Raw genomic sequence first — 22952 nt, 5'->3', positions numbered from 1 at the left:
TTCCGTCAGTTTCTCCGGTATCAGTGTTGCGTTAGTGGGGATTGTGTGTATGTTTGTGTGTGGGCTGTCCATATTATTTGTATCAGGGGAGGCTTATTCTGCAGGTCTGTGTATATCTAGCAGTGTGAGTGGCTTCCCTGGGTTCCAGTGGAGACCAGGCTGGCCAGGTACAGGTCAAGGACAGGAGCTGCAACAGCAGCTGCAGGCTGCTCTACTACAGTGTGGATTCCCATTCACAAGTGCTGGGAGGAACTGATCTGAGGTCACTTCCTCTACGTTCTGCAATGCATAAATTGAGGATTTTCCTTCACCACCTTTTCGTATTAGCAGATATCTGAAGTTTCACTGAGACTCCTTATAGGCCAGAGCCTGTTTGGCTCTAGCAGCCTTGAGTGCCGTGCAAAGACACCTCGAGTGCCGTGCATGGCACTAGTGCCGTAGGTTGCCTACCCCTGCCCTACACCATACACTGACACGGTATCAGTAACCAGTGCCCAGTGCACATCCTCAGCTTACACCATACACTGACACTGACACGGTATCAGTAACCAGTGCCCAGTGTACATCCTCAGCCTACACCATACACTGACACTATATCAGTAACCAGTGCCCAATACACATCCTCAGCCTGAGTGACAGCCTAAACCCAGCACTGACACCATACACTGACACTGACACGGTATCAGTAACCAGTGCCCAATACACATCCTCAGCCTGAGTGACAGCCTACACCCAGCACTGACAGTATATCAGTAACCAGGAAGTCACTCAGGGAGGCTGTATTATTATAATGGTATCTCCCGTGAATAGCTGCTCCCCCCCCCCTCATCCACCGGAATGGATCCTTCCATGTCTGAGACTCCACACCAGAGCGTCTGAAAACGTCTTGACGTCACGAGTCACATGACACGTTACGCTGAGTGGACGCAGGAAAGCTTCATTCACCGGATAGAGCAGTGGCAGAGCTAGATCGGTATGGCTGGGATACAATGTATCTACTGGGAGACAATGTATCTATCGGGGGATAATGTATGGCTGTAACATTAGGGTGGGGGCTCAGTGATAGGCTCTGTGTATAATAACACACAGCGATAGGCTCTGTGTATAATAACATACAGTGTCAGGCTCTGTGTATAATAACACACAGCGATAGGCTCTGTGTATAATAACACACAGCGATAGGCTCTGTGTATAATAACACACAGCGATAGGCTCTGTGTATAATAACACACAGCGATAGGCTCTGTGTATAATAACACACAGTGATAGGCTCTGTGTATAATAACATACAGTGTCAGGCTCTGTGTATAATAACATACAGTGTCAGGCTCTGTGTATAATAACACACAGCGATAGGCTCTGTGTATAATAACACACAGCGATAGGCTCTGTGTATAATAACACACAGCGATAGGCTCTGTGTATAATAACACACAGCGATAGGCTCTGTGTATAATAACACACAGCGATAGGCTCTGTGTATAATAACACACAGCGATAGGCTCTGTGTATAATAACATACAGTGTCAGGCTCTGTGTATAATAACATACAGTGTCAGGCTCTGTGTATAATAACATACAGTGTCAGGCTCTGTGTATAATAACACACAGCGATAGGCTCTGTGTATAATAACACACAGCGATAGGCTCTGTGTATAATAACACACAGCGATAGGCTCTGTGTATAATAACACACAGCGATAGGCTCTGTGTATAATAACACACAGCGATAGGCTCTGTGTATAATAACACACAGTGATAGGCTCTGTGTATAATAACACACAGCGATAGGCTCTGTGTATAATAACATACAGTGTCCGGCTCTGTGTATAATAACATACAGTGTCAGGCTCTGTGTATAATAACATACAGTGTCAGGCTCTGTGTATAATAACACACAGCGATAGGCTCTGTGTATAATAACACACAGCGATAGGCTCTGTGTATAATAACACACAGCGATAGGCTCTGTGTATAATAACACACAGCGATAGGCTCTGTGTATAATAACACACAGCGATAGGCTCTGTGTATAATAACACACAGCGATAGGCTCTGTGTATAATAACATACAGTGTCAGGCTCTGTGTATAATAACATACAGTGTCAGGCTCTGTGTATAATAACATACAGTGTCAGGCTCTGTGTATAATAATACACAGCGATAGGCTCTGTGTATAATAACACACAGCGATAGGCTCTGTGTATGATAACACACAGCGATAGGCTCTGTGTATGATAACACACAGCGATAGGCTCTGTGTATGATAACATACAGCGATAGGCTCTGTGTATGATAACATACAGCGATAGGCTCTGTGTATGATAACATACAGCGATAGGCTCTGTGTATGATAACATACAGCGATAGGCTCTGTGTATGATAACATACAGCGATAGGCTCTGTGTATGATAACACACAGCGATAGGCTCGTGTATAATAACATACAGTGTCAGGCTCTGTGTATAATAACACACAGCGATAGGCTCTGTGTGTGACAACACACAGCGATAGGCTCTGTGTACGATAACATACAGCGATAGGCTCTGTGTACGATAACATACAGCGATAGGCTCTGTGTACGATAACACACAGCGATAGGCTCTGTGTACGATAACACACAGCGATAGGCTCTGTGTACGATAACACACAGCGATAGGCTCTGTGTACGATAACACACAGCGATAGGCTCTGTGTACGATAACACACAGCGATAGGCTCTGTGTACGATAACACACAGCGATAGGCTCTGTGTACGATAACACACAGCGATAGGCTGTGTGTACGATAACACACAGCGATAGGCTGTGTGTACGATAACACACAGCGATAGGCTCTGTGTACGATAACACACAGCGAAAGGCTCTGTGTACGATAACACACAGCGATAGGCTCTGTGTACGATAACACACAGCGATAGGCTCTGTGTACGATAACACACAGCGATAGGCTCTGTGTACGATAACATACATTATGTGTATCGGGGTAAGCTATGTACTTATTATATAACTAGCATTTCCTTTAGAGCTGATCCTTCATCTTTACAAGGCTTTCTCCCCTAGGGTTAAACGTCTACTAAACTGCAAAAAGAAAATCATCCATTGTTCCCATCACCTACAGATAGTGAAACATTATATACAGAACTGTACATGTGTATAAAGTGTGTCTTTCCAAGTCAGATCATGCTAATAGCCTCTGACTTTATATTTAGTATTCGGTGTAGTCCCAACATATTCAGCTGCAGTCTACATTCAACAATACACTCTTACTGTACAATGACAAAAAATAAATAAAATGTAGAAAAATCACACTGGTACAAATGAAACCCAGGACCCTGTCTCTGGAAAGGAAAAATAGCTAGCTTGGAGAATGTTTCTAGTTTGGCTACTTTTGACTTGAATTTGAAAATAAGTTTGAGTTCCTGAGAATTCTCATTTTTAATACATAATCTTTAAGACTATTAAGAAGAATTTTAGAGTGATTAATTTTATACATGTGTACAATTTACATGCATGCGAGCACTGTTAGGGCTGCAAGAAGACAACACCGCTTTCTTACAGGATTATTCACTAAAGAGAGAATTACGGAGAATGACGAATGAATTTCTAATTGAAGGCCAAAGTAGCTGAACTGAAAACAGAATTGGCTTAGAGAAGTTTTCTAACTTGGCTATATTGGCCTATTTATTTTTTTTAAAATTCATTTTGAATTTGGTGATTCTCACCTTAGTGACTAACCCTGTATAATGTATCACACAATATTGTGGGACATTGTAAAATGATGGCATATTTCACCATGCAGCATTCCTCTGAGACAACATTGACTATAATTGGTTGTAATGAATAATATATTTAATTGTAGCGAAAAAAGGTTGTGCAGAAGACAAAACCATGGATGAAGAACCTGAAAAAACAAAGCGCTGGGAAGGGGGCTATGAAAGAACATGGTAAGCTTTTAAAGAGAACCTACAGTAGCGAAAATAACAGTAGTTAGCTCCCCTTTCTATAGCTTCCCTTCTGTCCAATCACCCTTCCTTCCCCCATTTCTGATTAAAAAAATAAAAATTAAAGTTTAAATGAGATTACTTACCTTGCTTCCAGCGCCAAGACTTTTCTGCTGCACTTGCCCATTCTGCCTTCGAAGACATTAGCATGTGGTAGAGAAGCAATGGATTAGAGGCACACTTGCGAGGCTAAACGCAGTGTTCCGCTAATCAAAGCTGCGATCAGTGGCATTTGATTCCCAGACCATTTTACTTTGTCTTGAGGTGGAATCACCTCTAGTGGCCCTCAGGAAGACAGCCGCCACCGGTATATTTAACCCTGCAATGCAAACACTATAGTTTTTGAAAAAAAAAAGTGCAGTGTTATACATTGCAGGATTAAACTGACAGCACCGCTGCACCCTGACTATTCCAGAGATTGTCTGGGTAAATATAGTGTTCCTTTAAATATGATTTTAAAAGGTTTCTGGAAGCACCATCATCCCTTCAGGTAATGGTGTTTGGAGATATTTAGACTAGCTGCTGGATGTATAACTTTACCACGGTAAATATAAAAAAAAAAATACACATATATATATAATTTTTTTTTTTCGAGGAAAAACAAAATATAGAATTATATAATGAATATGTATGTGAATTGGTTGTTGATCCAAGGAGACATCTGATTACCATTATGGGTCAAAAAGGATGGTCCCCCCCCCCTCTTTTATTTTTTTTGCATAATTGGACAAATCACTTTAATTGTCATTGCCTTCTCTTAGATCTACAGCATAACAAGATGTGTTTTAAAGGATGAACTCAATTAACTTTTTTTTTTCTTTCTCAACCTAGATAACTATTTACATTTACATGATTTCACATAGTTAGAATTATCAGCATATTGCACAGTTTAAAGAAAAGTGCAGAACTTGAGCCGGGGCTGGCTAAGAATGGATCCCCAATCGTTGTAGAACAATACCTTCTTATTACATTGCTCAGCACTTCACAAATTGAGTGCATCGTTGCTGAAGAGAATTTGATTGATTTTGTTCTTTTTAGGGAAGTGTTGAAGGAGGATGAATCTGGATCTCTCAAAGCCACAATTGATGATATTCTGTTCAAAGACAAAAGGAAACGGTAACAGCTTTATTAATTATCACTTACTGTAATTTATCACAATGGTAGTAGCCGTAGCAAATATTAAACTCCAAAACCACTTCAACATAATTCTAGATCTTACCTGTGCATATTTTTTGTTTTGTTTTTGTTTCCGAATACATTTTATTTTGGGAAAATTCACAGACCATGGATATTCCATTGCTGCAAACACCCGATATTTGTATTCTGCTACTGTTCTTAAGTACACTGATACCCCATTTGTATACCTTTTCCCATAATTCTACCTCTAATATGTTCCTTAATCCAACCCTTAATCCAAGCTGAAACACTGCACATCAAAACTCCTACCACGATGACCACTTCAAAAAGCATAAGTGGTCATGGTGGTTGGAGTAACTTTAAAAGCTCTGCACTGCATGACGGCATAGACCATCACATGATCCTCAAGGGGTTAAAAACCCAGACTGTTTGTTCTATATATTTTTTCTTTTACAATAGAGAAGTGGATTTTTTATCTTTCCTGTGTTTAACTAATGTGGTTAGTTAACTTTCTATTCATGTTGTTTAGTCCCAATTCACTTGTTTTCTTTCTTAAGAGTCTTTGAACAACGTGGTCAAGTGCGACTTGGAATGGTAAGAGTTAGTTACTTTTTAATAAATAAAAAAATAAAAAAATACAATCCATTATTTAACATTTAAAGGGAAATTCATGTAATTGTCTTTTTAACGTTTACATTTTTAGGTAAAACAAGATTGGGGGAAAAAAATTGTGGTGTCATGAACTAATGTTGCGTTTATATGTCTTCCTTCACTAGATGCGCCACCTTTATGTGATAGTCGATGGATCAAGGACGATGGAAGAACACGATCTGAAACCCAATAGGCTCACGTCTACTTTAAAGGTAATGAGGAACTGGACCACTAAAGTTCTTTTTTTCCCTAGCTGCTCAATTTAGCAAGCCTTCTTTGTATTTTAGTTTGTTAAATAGCCCAAATGGAAAGGGATACTACTCTGCACAGCTCTGCTATGGAAAATATCACAATTGTGGAATAGTTGGTTACTAAAATATCCAACCTGTTGATCCATCCATCTACTCTTAGCAAAGATGTATGGTTTATTTATTTTTTGTTTTTTTGTTTGTTTTTAGGATAGTCTGCTCATGGCACAATTTATGTAGTCTTGTATTGTCATTTAAATGTATGATGGTTCTTGCATTGGTAGAAATTTCTGCACAAATGTTAATCTCCATACTAAAATCTGCCAGATTGGTAAATAGCAGATTAACATTGCTGATGGTTGACTGTTTCACTACTTTCTGGGGTTTTTTTTGAGGGGGGAAGAGGAACGAGCGCTCTTCCCGAGATGACACACCCACTTAAAATGCAACAGCACAGGGGATAATATAAAGGAAGATATACTTACCTGAATATCTCCCTTTTGGATGCTGCCATCTTCTTGTGGGTTCTGTATTCAGCTTCTGATACTTTATCCACCGGGAACCCATGTCAGTGCTGTACTTTTGTGCAAGTATGAAAATACAAAACAGAGCTCTATAAGAGCGATAGATGGATCCTCCATAGAACTTATAGATGCTCAAATAGAGGCCTTTTCCCACGGCTATCAGAAGCGATGGCTGCTAAAATACAACAAAGGAACCTTTCAACAATTTGTATCCAGTTTAGAAATCTCCATAAGGCAAAGTAGTCCCTACTTCTTTTGACTGAGTTGGAATTTCAGTTAAAATCCAACACATTCATCGTTAGTCTTCATGGAATATGAAAAAGTTGCTACTTTTAATGTTATGAATGTAGTTGATTCATGATGTTGCTTCTTGATTATGTCTAATTCATACATTTTTGTTAAAGTGCTAGTTATATATATATTTTTAATCTTATTTTATGACATGCACCTTTAAAACCTATATTATTTATATATAAGTTGCTAGGCGGGTTTATATGTATCAAGGTTAATTTATGTACCTCTATGTATAATATTTTTCAAGTATTGGTAGTGAGCTCAAATCTGGTATAGTATCAATCCAGCTATATCTGTTTTGGGCTAAAGGACTTCTCTTGCATTTGATGCTTTTGATTTGCTTTTTTTTTTAGCTGCTAGAATACTTTGTGGATGAATACTTTGATCAAAATCCTATCAGTCAGGTAAGTGCTCCACCGCAGTTTGTAAAATACATTTTCGCCTTTAATTTTGGTAAATGACAAACAATATTTATTTTTGGCTCTGGTAGAACAAAACTGTTTTAGAAAAATCTAGCATTGTGATGTTATTGGGTCACCTGTATATTATAACATTTTTATAAAAAAAAAAAAAAAAAAAAAAAAAAAATGTCCATAGCTTCATAAGGCCCATATACAAATGCTAATAATCTATTAATAAAGATTTGTCACATTGTAGTCATCTTGTTGTGCCTTGGCTCCCAGTCCACCAGTCACTTACTCTTCTGAGTTTTGCAAAGTCTGTTCTGCTGTTGTTTCTCTAGTTTAATGTAAATGGCAGCCTCCCTTGTTCAGTTACCCTTGTATAGTGTCTGATATGTTTGTGTGTAAGTGCAAGCATTTAAAGATGTCACACAATATCCTAGTAAATATGGCACTTTGAGAATATTGTCTGTTAATGTTCAGTTCCTGCTAAAATAAACCAGTGTGCCCCTGCAAAGGCATCTGGTGGCACTCTTGGTATTTGTTCCTGGATCCTAGTCTGCTTCCCTTGATTACCGTGCTACGTAAGATCCAAGAGAGTTTATAAACATGACTTCAGTCAGATCCAAGTTTTATTTGCTTTGTACTTTGACTATGAAGCAGACAGTCTACTCTCTCAACACCTGACTCATCCTTGTTTGTCAATAAAGTGTTATGTTAGATGCAGCCATTTCAACTATGCCATTATTCTGTCATCACACAGGTATATTCATTAAAATGAGAATTCAAGGTGAATTAAGGTGAAACAAAAATAGCTGAAATGGAAACATTCTCTCTTAGCTATGATTTTATTTCAGCTTCTCTGGCGCTATGTTTAAAATTCATTTTGAATTCACTTTTAGGGTTATTAACTACAGTCAGAATTCTAAGTAATTTTCTAATTCTACGCCAAAGAAGTCAAACTTGAAGTTTAGCTTCAAGTTAAAGATTTTCCCAATTCAGCTATTTTTCATCTTAAACTCAAATTCTCACTGTAGTAAATAACTCTGACAGTTTCAATGCTCTAATCAATTTTCAAAGAATTTCCTCGATAGACTACATTGTTACCTGTCTCAGCATTGAAATATTTCTTTAACAATGGCTATGATCACCCTAGTGTCTATCTTCATAAACTTTCAGTTAAGAATCTTCGAGTTCCCTCCTCCTTTTCTATATCCTGTTCTCGCCATGCCTCCAAACAGAATTCCTAGTCATGTCTGACTCTGCCATTTTCTCTGGAAGCCAAACGTGTGTGTGGTCCCAATAGCAACAAAGTACAAGGGCTCGTGGTTGTCAAGATGAAGATTCTCTTGTCACAAATAGGTCTTATTTTTTTATTTTTACATCCTTTTATTTAAACTTGAGTGGTAAACAGTGCCATGTACCATGACCATAAATAAAGCAGTATTGTGGACACAGTGGTGACTTCATTGGTATCGTTAATAAAACAGAGGTCCTAGTGACCACAATGAAGTATACGAATATTCAGGGTGAGCGAAACATATGTAGTACATTGCGGTGAGTACAAGCCTTTGGGTCCTATACAATGGAGACCTTTGGACAATAGGTGCGACTGAGTATCTCAAGTCCGGTCTGTGGTATACAGCTGGATGTACTCGTCCCCGGGTGGTTACTCACTGGCTGTGGAGATCGTATGTCAATTTTGTGGTATCCACTCATTAAGTATTTTACCTGTCTGGGTGAATTCCCGTCCGGAATGTGTAAGAGAATAGAAGGTGCATAAGAGGAAGAGTAGAGGGTGGAGAAGGAGAGAGGTTCAGCACAAAATGGTGTTCGCCAAGAGGACAGAGGTGAGGGGTGCCGTCCGGGCAGCCCCCCCGCAACCCAGCAGGCCGCAGCAGTTCACAGGTTAGGTCGACCCATCTAGGAAGGATTTCCACGGCTTCCACTCCCTCTCAAAGGTTTTTAGCGTACCTCGGACCTTGGCAGTCAATTTATCCATTAAGTGTGTATCTTTTTTGTTTTAATATGACCATGTCGATGGATGGGACCTCTGACTACAGCCAGGTTTGAGCTATTGACCTTCTGGCAGCTAGGGCAATTTTTTGGATCAATTTTTGTTTTGGTCTAGTCCATATCCATCAAGCGGCCTAGACAGTAATAGTACCCACGGGTCAGGCGTCAGTGGTATGTGGAAGATGTTCATTATTAGGTTGCTAACTTTTCCCCAAAGCATTTGTACCCAAGGGCAGTCCCACCACATATGTTTGTACGTGCCTCTCTGTCCACATAGTCTCCAACATTGGTCTGTCAGGGTTTTGTGCATGTGGTAGAGCTGAACCGGGGTAGTGTACCACCTGAACATTGTTTTGTACGATTGCTCTTGCATCGTGACACATATCGAGGTCCGACCGTTAGCCTCCCAGATGTCTTGCCAGTCACTTCCTTCCAATGTCTCCCTGAGTTCTGCTTCCCACTGGTCCGTGTATCGCAGGCCCCCAGTCTGTATTGTTGATGCATAAGTGTGAGTATAGCCTAGTGATGAGGCCCTTTTGATCTGTTTCTGCATCACAGATCTTTTCAAAGAATGTTAGCTGTGTTCGGGCTGCTTTTTTGATGTGTGGATTTTGGGCAAAGTCCCTGATCTCTAGGTACCGAAAATAGTCAAATAGGTCTTATTCTGTAGCATTGGGATGTGGAAGTTCCAAAGTTACAACCTATAGTCCACATGTTCGAGCCCAATTATTACACATTGCGTTTTTCAGTTCATAACTATAGATATACTCCTTTTAATTTTTTTTTTTTTTAAATTTACGTTTTGAAGTAACTCGCGTTTAATTTTTGTCTCTTAAAATTTTTTTATTGTTTTTTCCTGGAATTGCATTTTTCAGGTTGGCCTCATTGTTACAAGGAACAAACGAGCAGAAAAACTGACAGAACTCGCTGGTATGAAACTTGACCATTTTAAATCCTGCTGAACCAGAAATCCTGTGACACTGTAATCCATCATGTTGGTTCTTTTTAATGCCCATGCTATTATTCTATTTTTAAAGATTTAACTGTTCATTTAAGCAAGACTTTCATCTGAAACCAGAGATGATAAACGAATGAGAACCAAATACTGGATAGTAAAACTCCGTACGATCCTTTTAATTAATGCAAAAACATTATGCAACTGATTGAGTAATATGTGTGTGCCAGTGAGGCTACGGTGATGTTGGATGCAAATTATAGTGAATAATGGCCTTTACAAATCCTGTTACTCATAAAGTAATTCAGGAAATACAAATCTGCAGGTTTTTTTTTTAAATTGTATTTATTTATTTTCTCATTCCAACCTCACCTGTATGAAATCCAAAAGGTGGCACATTCTGAGTCCACACAGATCATATCAAATGTGTTTTAGATAAATTAATATTGAATTACAACAGTCCTTACTTCTTTAATATAATTAGGAAGAAAACCAAAAAAAGTGTAAAGATATACTGTGTAGCTTGTCTAGAGATGTAAGTGGCAAGACAACGTATTGTGAATCTCTGTGGCAGCATTGGTTTAGTATCTTTTTAGACACTGTAGGTACTGCAGACACCTGGTCCACTTTTCTACTAAATTTAGTGCACAAGTAACAGTTGATCGATTGCACTTTGTCTCAGCTGGACTCATCCGTGGCATGCAACTTAAGATCTGGGACAAGATAAGTTTCATTTTATTCTGCGGAAGGGATTAAGAGTAGTTATGTTAACCTTCCAACCTTAACCTTCTTATCATGTTATTAACTGCTATTACGTGTTGCTTAGAAAAGCTTACTAATGGGGGAATGACAGTCAATGCGATCACTAAACCTTTTACCTTTTTCCAGGGAACCCCAGACAGCACATAACTGCCCTGAAGAAAGCTGTAGATATGACCTGCACGGGTGAACCATCCCTCTACAACTCGCTAAACCTAGCTCTGCAGACATTGAAGTTAGTACTTCTAGTGTCCAGTAGTATTTTACCATCTTAATCATTTACTGAATCATTTCAGCACATTGCCTTATGTTTCCTTGAATTGTGATTCTTTATTGTATGTACCCCAATGTCTACTTCCTTTACATGTGTTGGCTGTTTGATTTGGACAATGTGGAGGTTAAAATTGTCTGATTGTGAGCACATAGTTTTGGTGTGTGTTTGAGATTTACATGCTTTACTGTTGTCCTTGAAAGGCAACTTCTATCCTAAGTGACTCGGTCCCACTTAGACGTTCTCTGGTCTCCGTTGCCGGCTGAATTTCAGGGAAGAACGATGGAGCAAATAATGACACGCACACAGTTGCTTTCCAACGAACTTCAAATGTATTAGGGATAGATTGTTATATTTATACAGTATCGGATATGAACTTTGACTGTGTTACCCTTACGTTTCTTTCCCTCTTCTTCTTTATCTATGCCTTCTGCAGCTACACTGGCAAAGATTAGCTCATCATACTCATCATCATTAGTATTGGTAGGTCCTGTAAGACCTTTGAGGGATGGATATGTGCCAGTAGAGGCAAGAATGGCTGAGGCATAGAGCGGTGGAGGTGCACTAGGAATTTGATTTGCTGTAGGGGATGTAATAGGTGTACCTGTGCCTAAACTTGAAGCTTCCAACTTTCTTTTCCCTTTTAATACTTTACCATCAGGGTCAGTAGGATACCAATGTGGGGCTACTCGGAGCCAATTTATGCCACCTTGTTCCATATATTCTTCATCCCAATCTGGGTCTGGGCCATACCATGGCCAAGACTTTTTATCACCAAGACATAATCCTTTGATTATGTTCATGTGATATTCATCATTAGCTCCTAATCTGGGGAAGGATTGGCGGATTCCATAGCCTCGGTCCAACCTGCAAGGTTGGCCACGAATGGTATGGTATAGAAGCCACCAGTAGGACTGACTTTGGACACATATTTTATACATGACTCCCCAGGGTGTGGTGGAGGGTAGCAAATGGACTGGTTATTTCCCATTCTAGGACCAAGGTTATAGGACAGATATCTACTTACAAAACCTCTGTCCTACACAATTTCCCACAACACAATAAAGTTGAAAAATGACAACTAGGGACCAGAGAAGGCAAGTGATATTACTTGTGTACACTTATCTCTAACTCTTGTATATTCACTTATATACTAAGAAATCACCTATATCTCTTTATAGGCACCTTGAATTACCACAGTCTAGTTCCCTTACTAGACCTGTCTAGTTCCCTTACTAGACTAAGATCTGGACCTTTATGTAAACTGAGTTACAATACAATACAATACAAAATAGTCTTTCCTAAATGAATGTAGTCTTACAAAACCACGGGGATCATAGATTCAGGGCGTCAATAATAGACACAAGGAATTAATACTCACCCGTAATGGTTTGGCTACATCCCACCTCTGCCACCAAGCTGAAAGGCAACTTCTATCCTAAGTGACTCGGTCCCACTTAGACGTTCTTTGGTCTCCATTGCCGGCTGAATTTCAGGGAAGAACGATGGAGCAAATAATGACACGCACACAGTTGCTTTCCAACGAACTTCAAATGTATTAGGGATAGATTGTTATATTTATACAGTATCGAATATGAACTTTGACTTACATAATATACAATAAATGGTTACACAGGATACATGTTTATGCAACAAGCGGATATAGCTGATTTTGCACAAAAACCCACCTTGTGGTCAAGCATGTCTTATTCCGCGTGATTCTTTTCACGGAATTATCAGGTCAATGTTAGTTTACGGATGCGTCTGGTTGTTATCAAATGCAGAAGTTTAATAGCAGAAGTTTAATATAAAAATAATCCGGTGGTTAGTCTGGTATTTAGCTATTGAGTAAATCATTAGAAAGAGAATATATCATCTGAATTTATAAAATGAGATTCATTAACCATTCATTGACTCTCTCTATCCCTTCAGTCCTCAATATAAAAATGTATCATTTGCCTCGTATGTGTTTTTTTGTTTGTTGATTTACTACTTGTTTCATATTTGCAAAGTGTTCTAATTTGAATGTGCAATTTCATACAGACACATGCCGGCGCATACGAGTCGAGAGATCTTAGTGATTTTCAGTAGTCTGACAACTTGTGATCCTTCAAATATCTATGAACTAATAAAGGTAAATGCCTTAAAGAAACAAAGGATATCTAGTATTGTCAGTGCAGTCCTAGATTATGGAGAATGTGACTTGTTCTTTTATAAGTCTGGGATTCCTTCACACAAAGTGACCAGGGAGGGGGCTTTTAAGATAAAACGCAGGCTGTTGTAACGTATTTTATGTGTTTTTCATATAACTGTTTCAGTTGCCTTCTAGTTTTTTATTTTACTATTTTCTCTACCACTGAAGTATTTTTTTAATTTGTTTTTGATAGCAATCAGAACAATAACTGCATTATTTTAGAATGGACACAAGTTACAGTTTCCAAAGTTTGTGCATTGACTACGTGTCAAAACCATTTCAAGTAGCAAAAGTCAATTTAAGGGTACAGTAGTGCAACCTGAGTTTGTAATGGTTGATCATTCACAGCAGCAGACATTTTAGAGAACCCTGTCAAAGACAGACCATCTATGTTCTTTGAAAAGACTAAGAGATCTTCCTCTTACCAGGGCTGATGCTTTTTCTTTGTAGAGTGATATAGATCCAAATATTGATCTTTGTTATATTCAGAGGAAGCCCAAATTATTATTACAAGTGCACTTGGAAAAGTGTGAATTAGACACCAGACGTGTGTTGGTTATCAAAATAAGTCTCTGTCGTTTATTCGTCAGTTGGGTTTTTATACATTAAAAAGTGCTTACGTGCAAATACTCATAGGACAGTAGTAGGAAGGGAGTGAAACGGTAAAAGGAGTACAGATAAGACATAGGGATGAACGTCATGTACATATAACAAATAAGTTCAGAGAAAGAACAGAATGATTTGAGAAGAGACAACTCAGGTGGGGGCTATCTGCTCCCGGAACCAGACATATATGGTCTTAAGTGTCGTTTTAAGCATCAAGCATTTCCTGAGTCCAAGTTAGCCAATTTTAATATGGGATATCAAGATATCACACCTATAAGCTTGAACCTTGGAATCAAGATAAATTCTATCACAAGAGCTAGATGTTAAGTACATGGTGTTACAGTCCATTTGAAATGTGTTTTTGTACATTGACTGTATGTTGTCTTTGATTTCCTTGGCAGTGTTTGAAAGCCAGCAAAATCAGAGTGTCTGTCATAGGCCTTTCTGCTGAAGTTCGAGTTTGCACTGTGCTGACAAAAGAGACTGGTGGTGAGCAATATATTCTATGAAATACTTCTAAAGCCTGTTTAAAATGGAAGGGAAGATGGGTGTGTGCTCATGGAACACTCCAGGTGTCACAGAACTGCTCCCAATCACCCATATTCTATCAAAACATTATGGCAATTGTAGTATTTTATCACCTGGAACACAGGACCTGACAATGTGAAAAGAGATGTCAGTGTTGTTCAAAAGACGAAAGTAAAAAAAATATGTATTATGGCAGCCGCTGGTGTAAATAGTTTAGAAAAAACCTTATTATAAAGGAAAATGTTAAGCCAGAGGTGCTAAAAACTAAAACATGACGTGAAATTTAAATGTTTTTAAAGTAAACTAGTGTGCTGCTTAAATATTTTTTTTATTTTATATAACAGTTAAAATATATATATAAAAAAAAAATCCTGCCATGCATCCTTGCAAATATTTGTTTTAGTTTGCACCCAAGGTCATTGTGTATTGTAGCACGATGACACCTTGCATCTCTTGTGTTGAAGAAACTAAAAGTCAGTCCTTCCTTCCTCTGTTTTGATAACTTCATGTTAGTTTGAAGTTTATCATTGGTATACCCACCAATACAAGTTCAAAGATGTCACATGAACACAATTCTTGTATTGAGAGATCTGACAATGCTTTGCCTGTACTAGTGCCAGGAGGAAACTGCGTTCATGCTGGAGAAATGGAACAATGTGGGGAATCTATGATTTACGTTAGTCACAAAAACATAATACTTTGTATAAACCTACAGAGGAAAAACAGTAATTAAATGTGGGGGAGGTTTTATCGTACCATTACTTTATCTATGTGTGCATTGTTGTGAGTTCTTTTCAGCTGTTGTAGTTGTGCTTGTGTCTCTTTTTTTTTTTTTTAATTATTTTTATTTCTTTATAGGTGTCTACCATGTTATTTTGGATGAAAGTCATTACAAAGAACTCCTTATGTATCATGTGAGCCCTCCACCTGCAAATAACAGCTCTGAGTGTTCTCTCATCCGCATGGGTAAGCAAACCCTTGCTTTTTCTTTATTTTTTTTAATGAAAAAGTAATCTATGGTGTAATTTGGAAATATGACTGGTGATTATTTTATTCTGTATAGCATTGATTATTATTATCAAGTACGCCGTTTCACATGATGCTTATTTTTTTTTTCCTTTTTCTAGAACCGTTTTTCCCTTCAAAGGGCAGAGCCTTTAACTCAGATGTTGTTTCTGCATACTTTCTTTGACAATATATGAAAAAACAGCTTGCAAAAGCTGCATTTCTTGGCCCTAAATTTACGGCTTTGGTGGGACATTCACCTCATTGAGAAGCCTCTCTGCAGGAGACACGAGCACACACAAATGCGGCTTTGCTCATAGAGAAGGCAGGCACATTCTATTCTAAATTGTCAACACAAAATGACAGACTAAAAAACACATAGCATTTCATCATTGGAGTGTTCCTTTATGGATATCCCATAAGCTCCTACTCAGCACTTGGCAGCAGTGTCTTTCAGGACACATTTACAGTGCTTGTCTAGATAATAGAAACGTTGTTTGTGTTTGGTTAAAAAAAAGGCGCAAAACTCTATCATGCAAAGTTCTTTCATCTAATAACAGTACATAAACTAACGTAAGATTTAAGTTGTGATTATGTTGCGATCTTTCTTTGTAGGCTTTCCTCAGCATACACTGGGTTTTCTCTCCGACCAAGACGCAAAACCATCTTTTAGTATGGCGTAAGTGTTAAACATTCAGTTCTGTTCATACGTGTTAACTGTTTCTGTCAGTGGTGTTATTTAGGCAAGCTGTTAGCACGCCTGCTTCTCTTACTGCTCCTTCAGTGGAAGGTGCTCTTCTTCATACAAAATTATTAGAGGTGATGAAAGATCTTCTGATTTGAGTGCATGTTATTGGGGGCCATTCCGGAGCTTTGAATGACTGGATCCATCTGACAGCAGGTGGGGTTTTCAGACAGGTTCCATTGAGGAAGTAATATCTACTCTTTAAGGTTTACTCTAAGCACCATGACCACTTTAAGGATTTGCGGTGGTTATGGTGCTTTGAGACTGAAACAGTACACCATCAGAGATATAGCAGCATTCTGGCAGAGGGTGAGTTCTAGGCTGGCTAATGTAAATTCTGGGTGTCTGTTGTCAGCTCGACCCTCTATCCTGCCCCAGTCCTCTCCTCATCCTCCAGGAAGTTCCTTTCCCTGCAGTGATGGGGAGTGACATCACTGAAGAAGGATCAAGTTTCAGGGAGAAGTTGGCTTCGGCACTGGATTAAAGATTAGTTTTTGCTTTTATTTTTTATTTTTTTAATCTTTTTAAAGTGACAGGGGCCAGCAAGGTGTACTCTATCCAACAGAGTTTTAATAATATACTGTTTTTGGTTTGAGTAACACTTTAACTACACATCTGTTTAAAAGATAATAAATAAAACTAGAAAAGGTACAATTTCTGGGGAAATTGTGTGAAGTGTTCTTGCCTCCACCAGTAGTCTACAACTGGAGTGGGCGGAGTAACTGGTATTATTTATTTATATAGCACATTTAATTACAACGTTGTTGCACACTTACATTAAAACATACTATTATATTGTGAGAATCACAAGACCCAGACCTACATTGTGATGTATAGTATGTCTCTGAGATATTAACAATGAAGGCACAGTCGCAGTTTAGAAATTGCCCTTCAAATGTGAGCTTTGCAGAGTGGAGTTTCAATGAATGTCAATGGACTGCGTGAGTTGCAAACAAATGGTCATATTGTGAAAACTATCAGGACTATGGCTTAGCTGTGGACATTTTTAGTGGCAGCAGGGATAGCTGAACGTTTTGATATACGATTTGTGTAGGTGGGCTTGAAAATGAGGGAGTGGTGGCAGTTTAGAAATCATGTCCTGATTTTTCAGCTTTTGCCAGCTCCCACTCTAGCTTTGAACATTTTGCCATTCATTCCTATGGGACCAATTTTGCCTCGAGAACGACGATATTCCGTGAACCATTCGGCAAAACGTTCCACAAAGTAAAAGCACACCAATCGGGAACAATCCGCACGTTTTGGTATATTTTTGTCTATGTAGTGTAAAAACTGTGGGAGGAGTTAGGGTGGTAAATTTGGCTATAATAATAATAATAATATATATATGTGAGATAACATTAAGTGGTCTTGCTATGCAAGAACACTTAAATATACCATTTCAAAATATTTTTTTCTTCATCAATTCAAATGAAGGAGATAAATATTTGCTTAATGTGCATGAATAATGTACTCATGCAAACATAGCAAATTCAGGTAGATTTTATTAATTTGTTGAAATAAAAATAAAGAGTGTATTGGTTCACTCAAACCAGTATACATTTTTATTCAATTAAATTAGCTACAGTATATTGGTTCACTCAAACCAGTATACATTTTTTATTTAGTTAAATTGGCTACAGTGATTTTGTTGTTTAGCTCAGGCACACTGTCATTTAGAAGTCAAATCACTTTGTTTATGCAGTCCTTGCTTCCCCTTCTCTGCCTGAGACTAATGTAACCTCCCTACACACTTGTATAATGATTTTAAACTTCCTTTATTTCAGTATGTTTAATTTAGAATTTCTTATCCCCTCCTCTTAAAGGATCACTAAGGTCACCCAGACCATTTAATTTCCATGAAGTGGTCTTGGACTTGAATTTTTAACCCTGCAATGTAAAACATTGCCAGTTTGTAGAAACAGCAATGTTTACATTGCAGGGTCAAACACCCCTATAGTGGCTTTTTTTCCAGATAGCCACTAGAGGTCCTTTTGCTGCACTAGCAGAGTAAAATTCAATGCTTTCCTATGAGAAGCATTTGAATGTACGCACTGAAGCAGTTTTCAACAGAGGAGCATTGGATTGGCCATCAGACACAGGAAGTGGAGGGGCTGACGGGGGGAGGAGGTGGGCGCCTTAAACAAATCTGTAGGTACGGCTCACCAGAGCTAGGAATACAGACCTGTATTCCTAGCTCTGTAGTGTAACATTGAGTTGCCTGCTAGAGCCTGCAACAGATTAGCGTTCAATTAACAGAACATAAGATAACTAACTTCGAAAATAAACACACTGTGCTTTAAGATTTGGTTGAAAATTAAACATTTTTTCTATGTTGGCATTGTGATTCACAGGCAAGGTATGGGTAAAAAAAAAAAACCCACATACTTCCTTGAACTAATTGAGTGGCCAGACACATTTTATTTTTAAACAAAGTTTTGGCTGGTGTTCAATACAGTAGGAAGAAATAAGTTCAGATCAGGATGTATGATACCTTTTTACAGAAGAACTGCACAATTTACATGTTTTGTATGTTTTTCAGGCACCTTGATAACAACACTGATCCAGGCCTGACATTAGGCGGTTACTTCTGTCCACAATGTAAAGCCAAGTACTCTGAACTTCCCGTGGAATGTAAAGTCTGCCGTAAGTACATACAGATCCCATTTTAAGGTCTGCTGTGTGGAAATCTTGACGTATCCAGAATAGAAATAACATTGAGTGAAATGAGTCCATCGGTACAGAGTAAAGGATCCATCATTATTAAACTATTTGGGTGTCTGGCGGGCTAAGCGTTATATGGCAATATAAATTAAATGTAGTCCTTAAAAGAGCATTAATTTGATTACCTAATTGTTTAATTGGTACATTACCAGTTCATTGGGTCCCTGGAAAAGAAACACTGGAATTTGCCACAGCTTAGTCTGCTTTATGGTGGCTGCTTTCTCAGTGCCAAAGTTCTCTTGCAAGGTTCCTTCTTTTTTTTTTTTTCATACCAATGTGCTCCACTGGAAAATTGACGCCTTGTATGCTATAGATTCAGAATACCTTACAGGTTCCAGTATAAAACAGAGATATGTAGTTTGAAATGTCAGCTACTGTTGTCAGGGCTGCTTTAATTGATTTCTTTACTAAAGCTTAAAGTGGCACTGTCACCGTCTCTGGACTTTGCATAATTTGTAAAGACCCTAGACATGAAGGTACCATTTTCTCACATGCATGAGATTATAGCCGAGAGGTCTAAGAAGGATCCTGCGAGACCTCGGGATCGACTATAGATGTTTCCAGTTTCCCTGCAGTAGTCACTGGTGAGGACTGGGGGAAATGACATTTCCAGGCAGTGGTAGTTCCATAAAGTGTCAGGGGTAGGAAAAATACTGAGACAAAGTAGTCCCTACTTTGTATCAGTAAATCTGTTGACTGGGTCGAAATTTCGGTAAAATCCCAACACCGTAAATATGAGTTTCATAAAAAATTTATCTTTATGAAATACTAATTTTGCAGGGGGTGGCAGAGGGTGTGTGACAATGCTGCTTTAAAGGGACACTCTCTAAGCACAAGAACCACAACAACGTAATGCAGTTTATCTGATGCAAAGTGACTGTGCATGCAGATTAGATGGACAAGTAAAAAATCTAATTTAACGGAGACTGAATATCTAAACATGCATGCTTGTATTTGTAAAGTTAGAGTATTCTTTTAAATTGTTTACATGCCTGTAACTGCTTACTTTAACCCTTTAAGGACCAAACTTCTGTAATAAAAGGGAATCATGTCATGTGTCCTTAAGTGGTTAAGCTTAACATATCCATGCTTGATACTCGTGTAAAGAATTGAATTATTTTTCAGGTTTAACCTTGGTGTCGGCCCCTCATCTTGCTCGTTCCTACCATCACTTATTTCCACTAGATGCATTTAGTGAGGTTCCCCTGGAGGGGTATGAAGGAGAAAGGTAATTCTTTTATACTATATTCTTAAAACATTATTTATGACAACTAGGCAAAACCAAGTGAAGTTCTCTATCCATTCCAGTGCATTCTAACTCTATTGAAAAATTGTAAGCTATTTGAAATAATGTTACTTTCTTGATTGAAGGTACTGTCGAGCCTGTGATGGAGATCTGAAAGATCCAAAAGTAAGTCCTGTTCACTTAACTTCTCATGTAACACAATACAATCTGTATTGTGAAATCAAATGCTTTTATGTTATGACAGTTAAACTTCATAATATCTGTATGGTGAGATGTGGTCTTCTGTACTGCACCCTTACCCTTTTTATTTCTTTTTTTCCTATATCCTCCTTTTTTTCAATTTGTAAAAAAAAATTAACATCTCTCTTTCCCATAATAAAGTAATGCATTAGAGTTTAAAATCCTTGTTTAGGTTATTGTTTTAGAGACATTATAGCATGAGTTTACATAACCGCATCAGTTAAGCAACAGCTTACATAACATTGATTGCAACAGTTTACATAACTTTTGACAAGCTCCTGATAGTTCTGAAAGTTTGACTGAAATAGTCCTATCATTTTACCCCTAGTGGAATAAATACCTCGAATTCTTTATTGCCCGGAGCTTTGTGGAGTTGTAAACACCAAATCTTTCAACATAAACATTAAACTGGCCAAGAAACATTTCCACCCCTGGTCTGTCTAGTAGACAAGTTGCTACTGGAAAAAAAGACTTGGTAATAACCCAAAAAATGTTTATATTGTCGTACTTGATCCCATTTAGTTCCTATGTAAACCTTTGGCAATTGTTGAACTCTGACTATTCTTAGTAAAGTAACTAAAATCAGGATATTGTAATCTATCTTAGTTAACAATGCAATATTGCCTTTGATGTCTGTCATTTCATTTTTGTTAAAGGGGGACTATAGGCACCCCTTCATCTCAATGAAGCGTACTGGGTGCCTTTCCTGTTGTTTTTAACTCTGCAACTGAAAGCATTCTGCAGTCACTAATGTTCTTCTGTGCAAATAATTGACTGAAACTTGGCTATTTTAATCAGATGGTCTCATAGAGAAACACTTTGGTTATTGCAGTGCTGTGTTTTGCTGTGCATGTGCATTATTCCCCCAGTACTTTTGTATGGGAAGCAATTGGCTTGGCTGAGATTCATACACTGATGATCTCAGCCAAAGAGGCAAAGCTTCCCCATTGAGACACGCGCGGCGAGGGCTCATAGGTAAGAAATACTCACCCTTCTACCCTTCTACCCTTCACACGGCAAGGGAAACATGAATACAGTAAAATAAAAACGATAGCATTTGAAATACAAGTTTGTTCCTTTAAATAGTAATGCAGTGTTTGGATGGTTACATTTAGTGACTGGTGACATCTTTGTTTTTCTTTTCAATGAAGGTTTACATTTGCACAGTTTGCCAGAGCGTCTTCTGCGTAGAATGTGACCTGTACGTTCATGATTCTCTTCACTGTTGTCCAGGATGTATCCATGCGCGACCCAGTTCTGCGATGTAATGAAGGCTGCCTTTCCTGAAATGTTCATTCAAACTGGGGTTTATTCGTTCGTGTACATAATGTAGAATATTTAGGAAGTAGACAAGATTTAGAAATAGAGCAATCCTTGTTGAAATCACAGGAATGTTCCTGCTAATCGCAACAGTTTCCCTGCTAATTGCATTGCTCTAAGAACCTCTGTGTCAGTGACATGTTTGTAAATCTCTCCCATTATATATTTTTTAATTTACTATTTTTATAGCAATTCTGTAAGGTGTGTTGGGGTAAATTAACCATGGGCTAAACTGACATGGAGTCAGTTGCTAATAAAATTCCAGTTATACATTGTGTTGGCACTTTATAGTGAGTCCTTGGATCAGTCCCACAATACCTGTACCCTCTAAACGTCAATTTTAACAACCCATGTTCTGCCACCTCGGTTTTCCTTTCTGGTGACCTGCTTCTAGGACACAAGATCAAAGTTCCCATAACTTGCAGCACAAGCCTAGCATTAAACATGCCTGTGGTGTGTAAAATGAACTCATGGCATTGTACACTTTCATGTATTTTAGCAGTGCTCCGTGCATGGTGATCTTCCAGCATTCCAGGTTAATATAGTCGCCAGAAGGGCCTTTACCAACTGCTTCCCCTTAACATACCTCCAACACTGCTCTATCCCTCATGTGCTTTCCTGCCACCCACTGTTGGGAGGTATAAATGCCTAACAAGTGCATAGACATTTTACTTGTTACACTAGACATTGTGTAATTAATTTGCATGCTTGGTGTGCACACAGTCATATATGAACTCCAATGCACAGGCTAGGAAGCAAACATCATACTAGTATATGATTTATGTATACATTCTCTGGCAATTTTTGCTAGCACAATTAATATATCAAATTATATTGCAGAACTGAATTTGGAATACATACATTTATGGAAAACATATTCGATTGAAATAATGTATTTGCATTAACATTACCAAAAATGTAAAGTTTTATTTAGGACAGTTTGAACTGTGTTATATCTATTCACATTAGAGCTCCTTTATCTCATGTTTTCTACCATTTTGCTGCAATGATCAGGAATGAATTAATGTACAACTTGATATTTTGTGCATTTCATTTGTTTTTCAGTGAAATTATATATTGCATTGAT

General features: G+C 38.3%; 1 protein-coding gene across 1 annotated transcript; it reads left to right on the top strand.

Annotated features, from left to right (window-relative positions):
• The first annotated feature begins 904 nt into the window (after positions 1 to 904).
• GTF2H2C (GTF2H2 family member C) lies at positions 905 to 22695 on the top strand. Its single transcript, XM_063456765.1, has 16 exons — positions 905 to 973; positions 3863 to 3947; positions 5043 to 5120; positions 5699 to 5735; positions 5918 to 6004; positions 7212 to 7262; positions 10151 to 10205; positions 11119 to 11224; positions 13304 to 13394; positions 14462 to 14549; positions 15447 to 15554; positions 16209 to 16272; positions 18878 to 18981; positions 20185 to 20287; positions 20431 to 20470; positions 21697 to 22695. The coding sequence occupies exons 2-16, from the start codon at positions 3892 to 3894 to the stop codon at positions 21811 to 21813; spliced, it is 1185 nt and encodes a 394-aa protein (XP_063312835.1). The 5' UTR covers positions 905 to 973; positions 3863 to 3891; the 3' UTR covers positions 21814 to 22695.
• Positions 22696 to 22952: the final 257 nt, after the last annotated feature.

The sequence above is a fragment of the Pelobates fuscus genome, chromosome 5 (assembly GCF_036172605.1).
Source record: "Pelobates fuscus isolate aPelFus1 chromosome 5, aPelFus1.pri, whole genome shotgun sequence".
Taxonomy (NCBI): Eukaryota; Metazoa; Chordata; class Amphibia; order Anura; family Pelobatidae; genus Pelobates; species Pelobates fuscus.
This window is presented reverse-complemented; position numbering and strand designations above follow the sequence as displayed.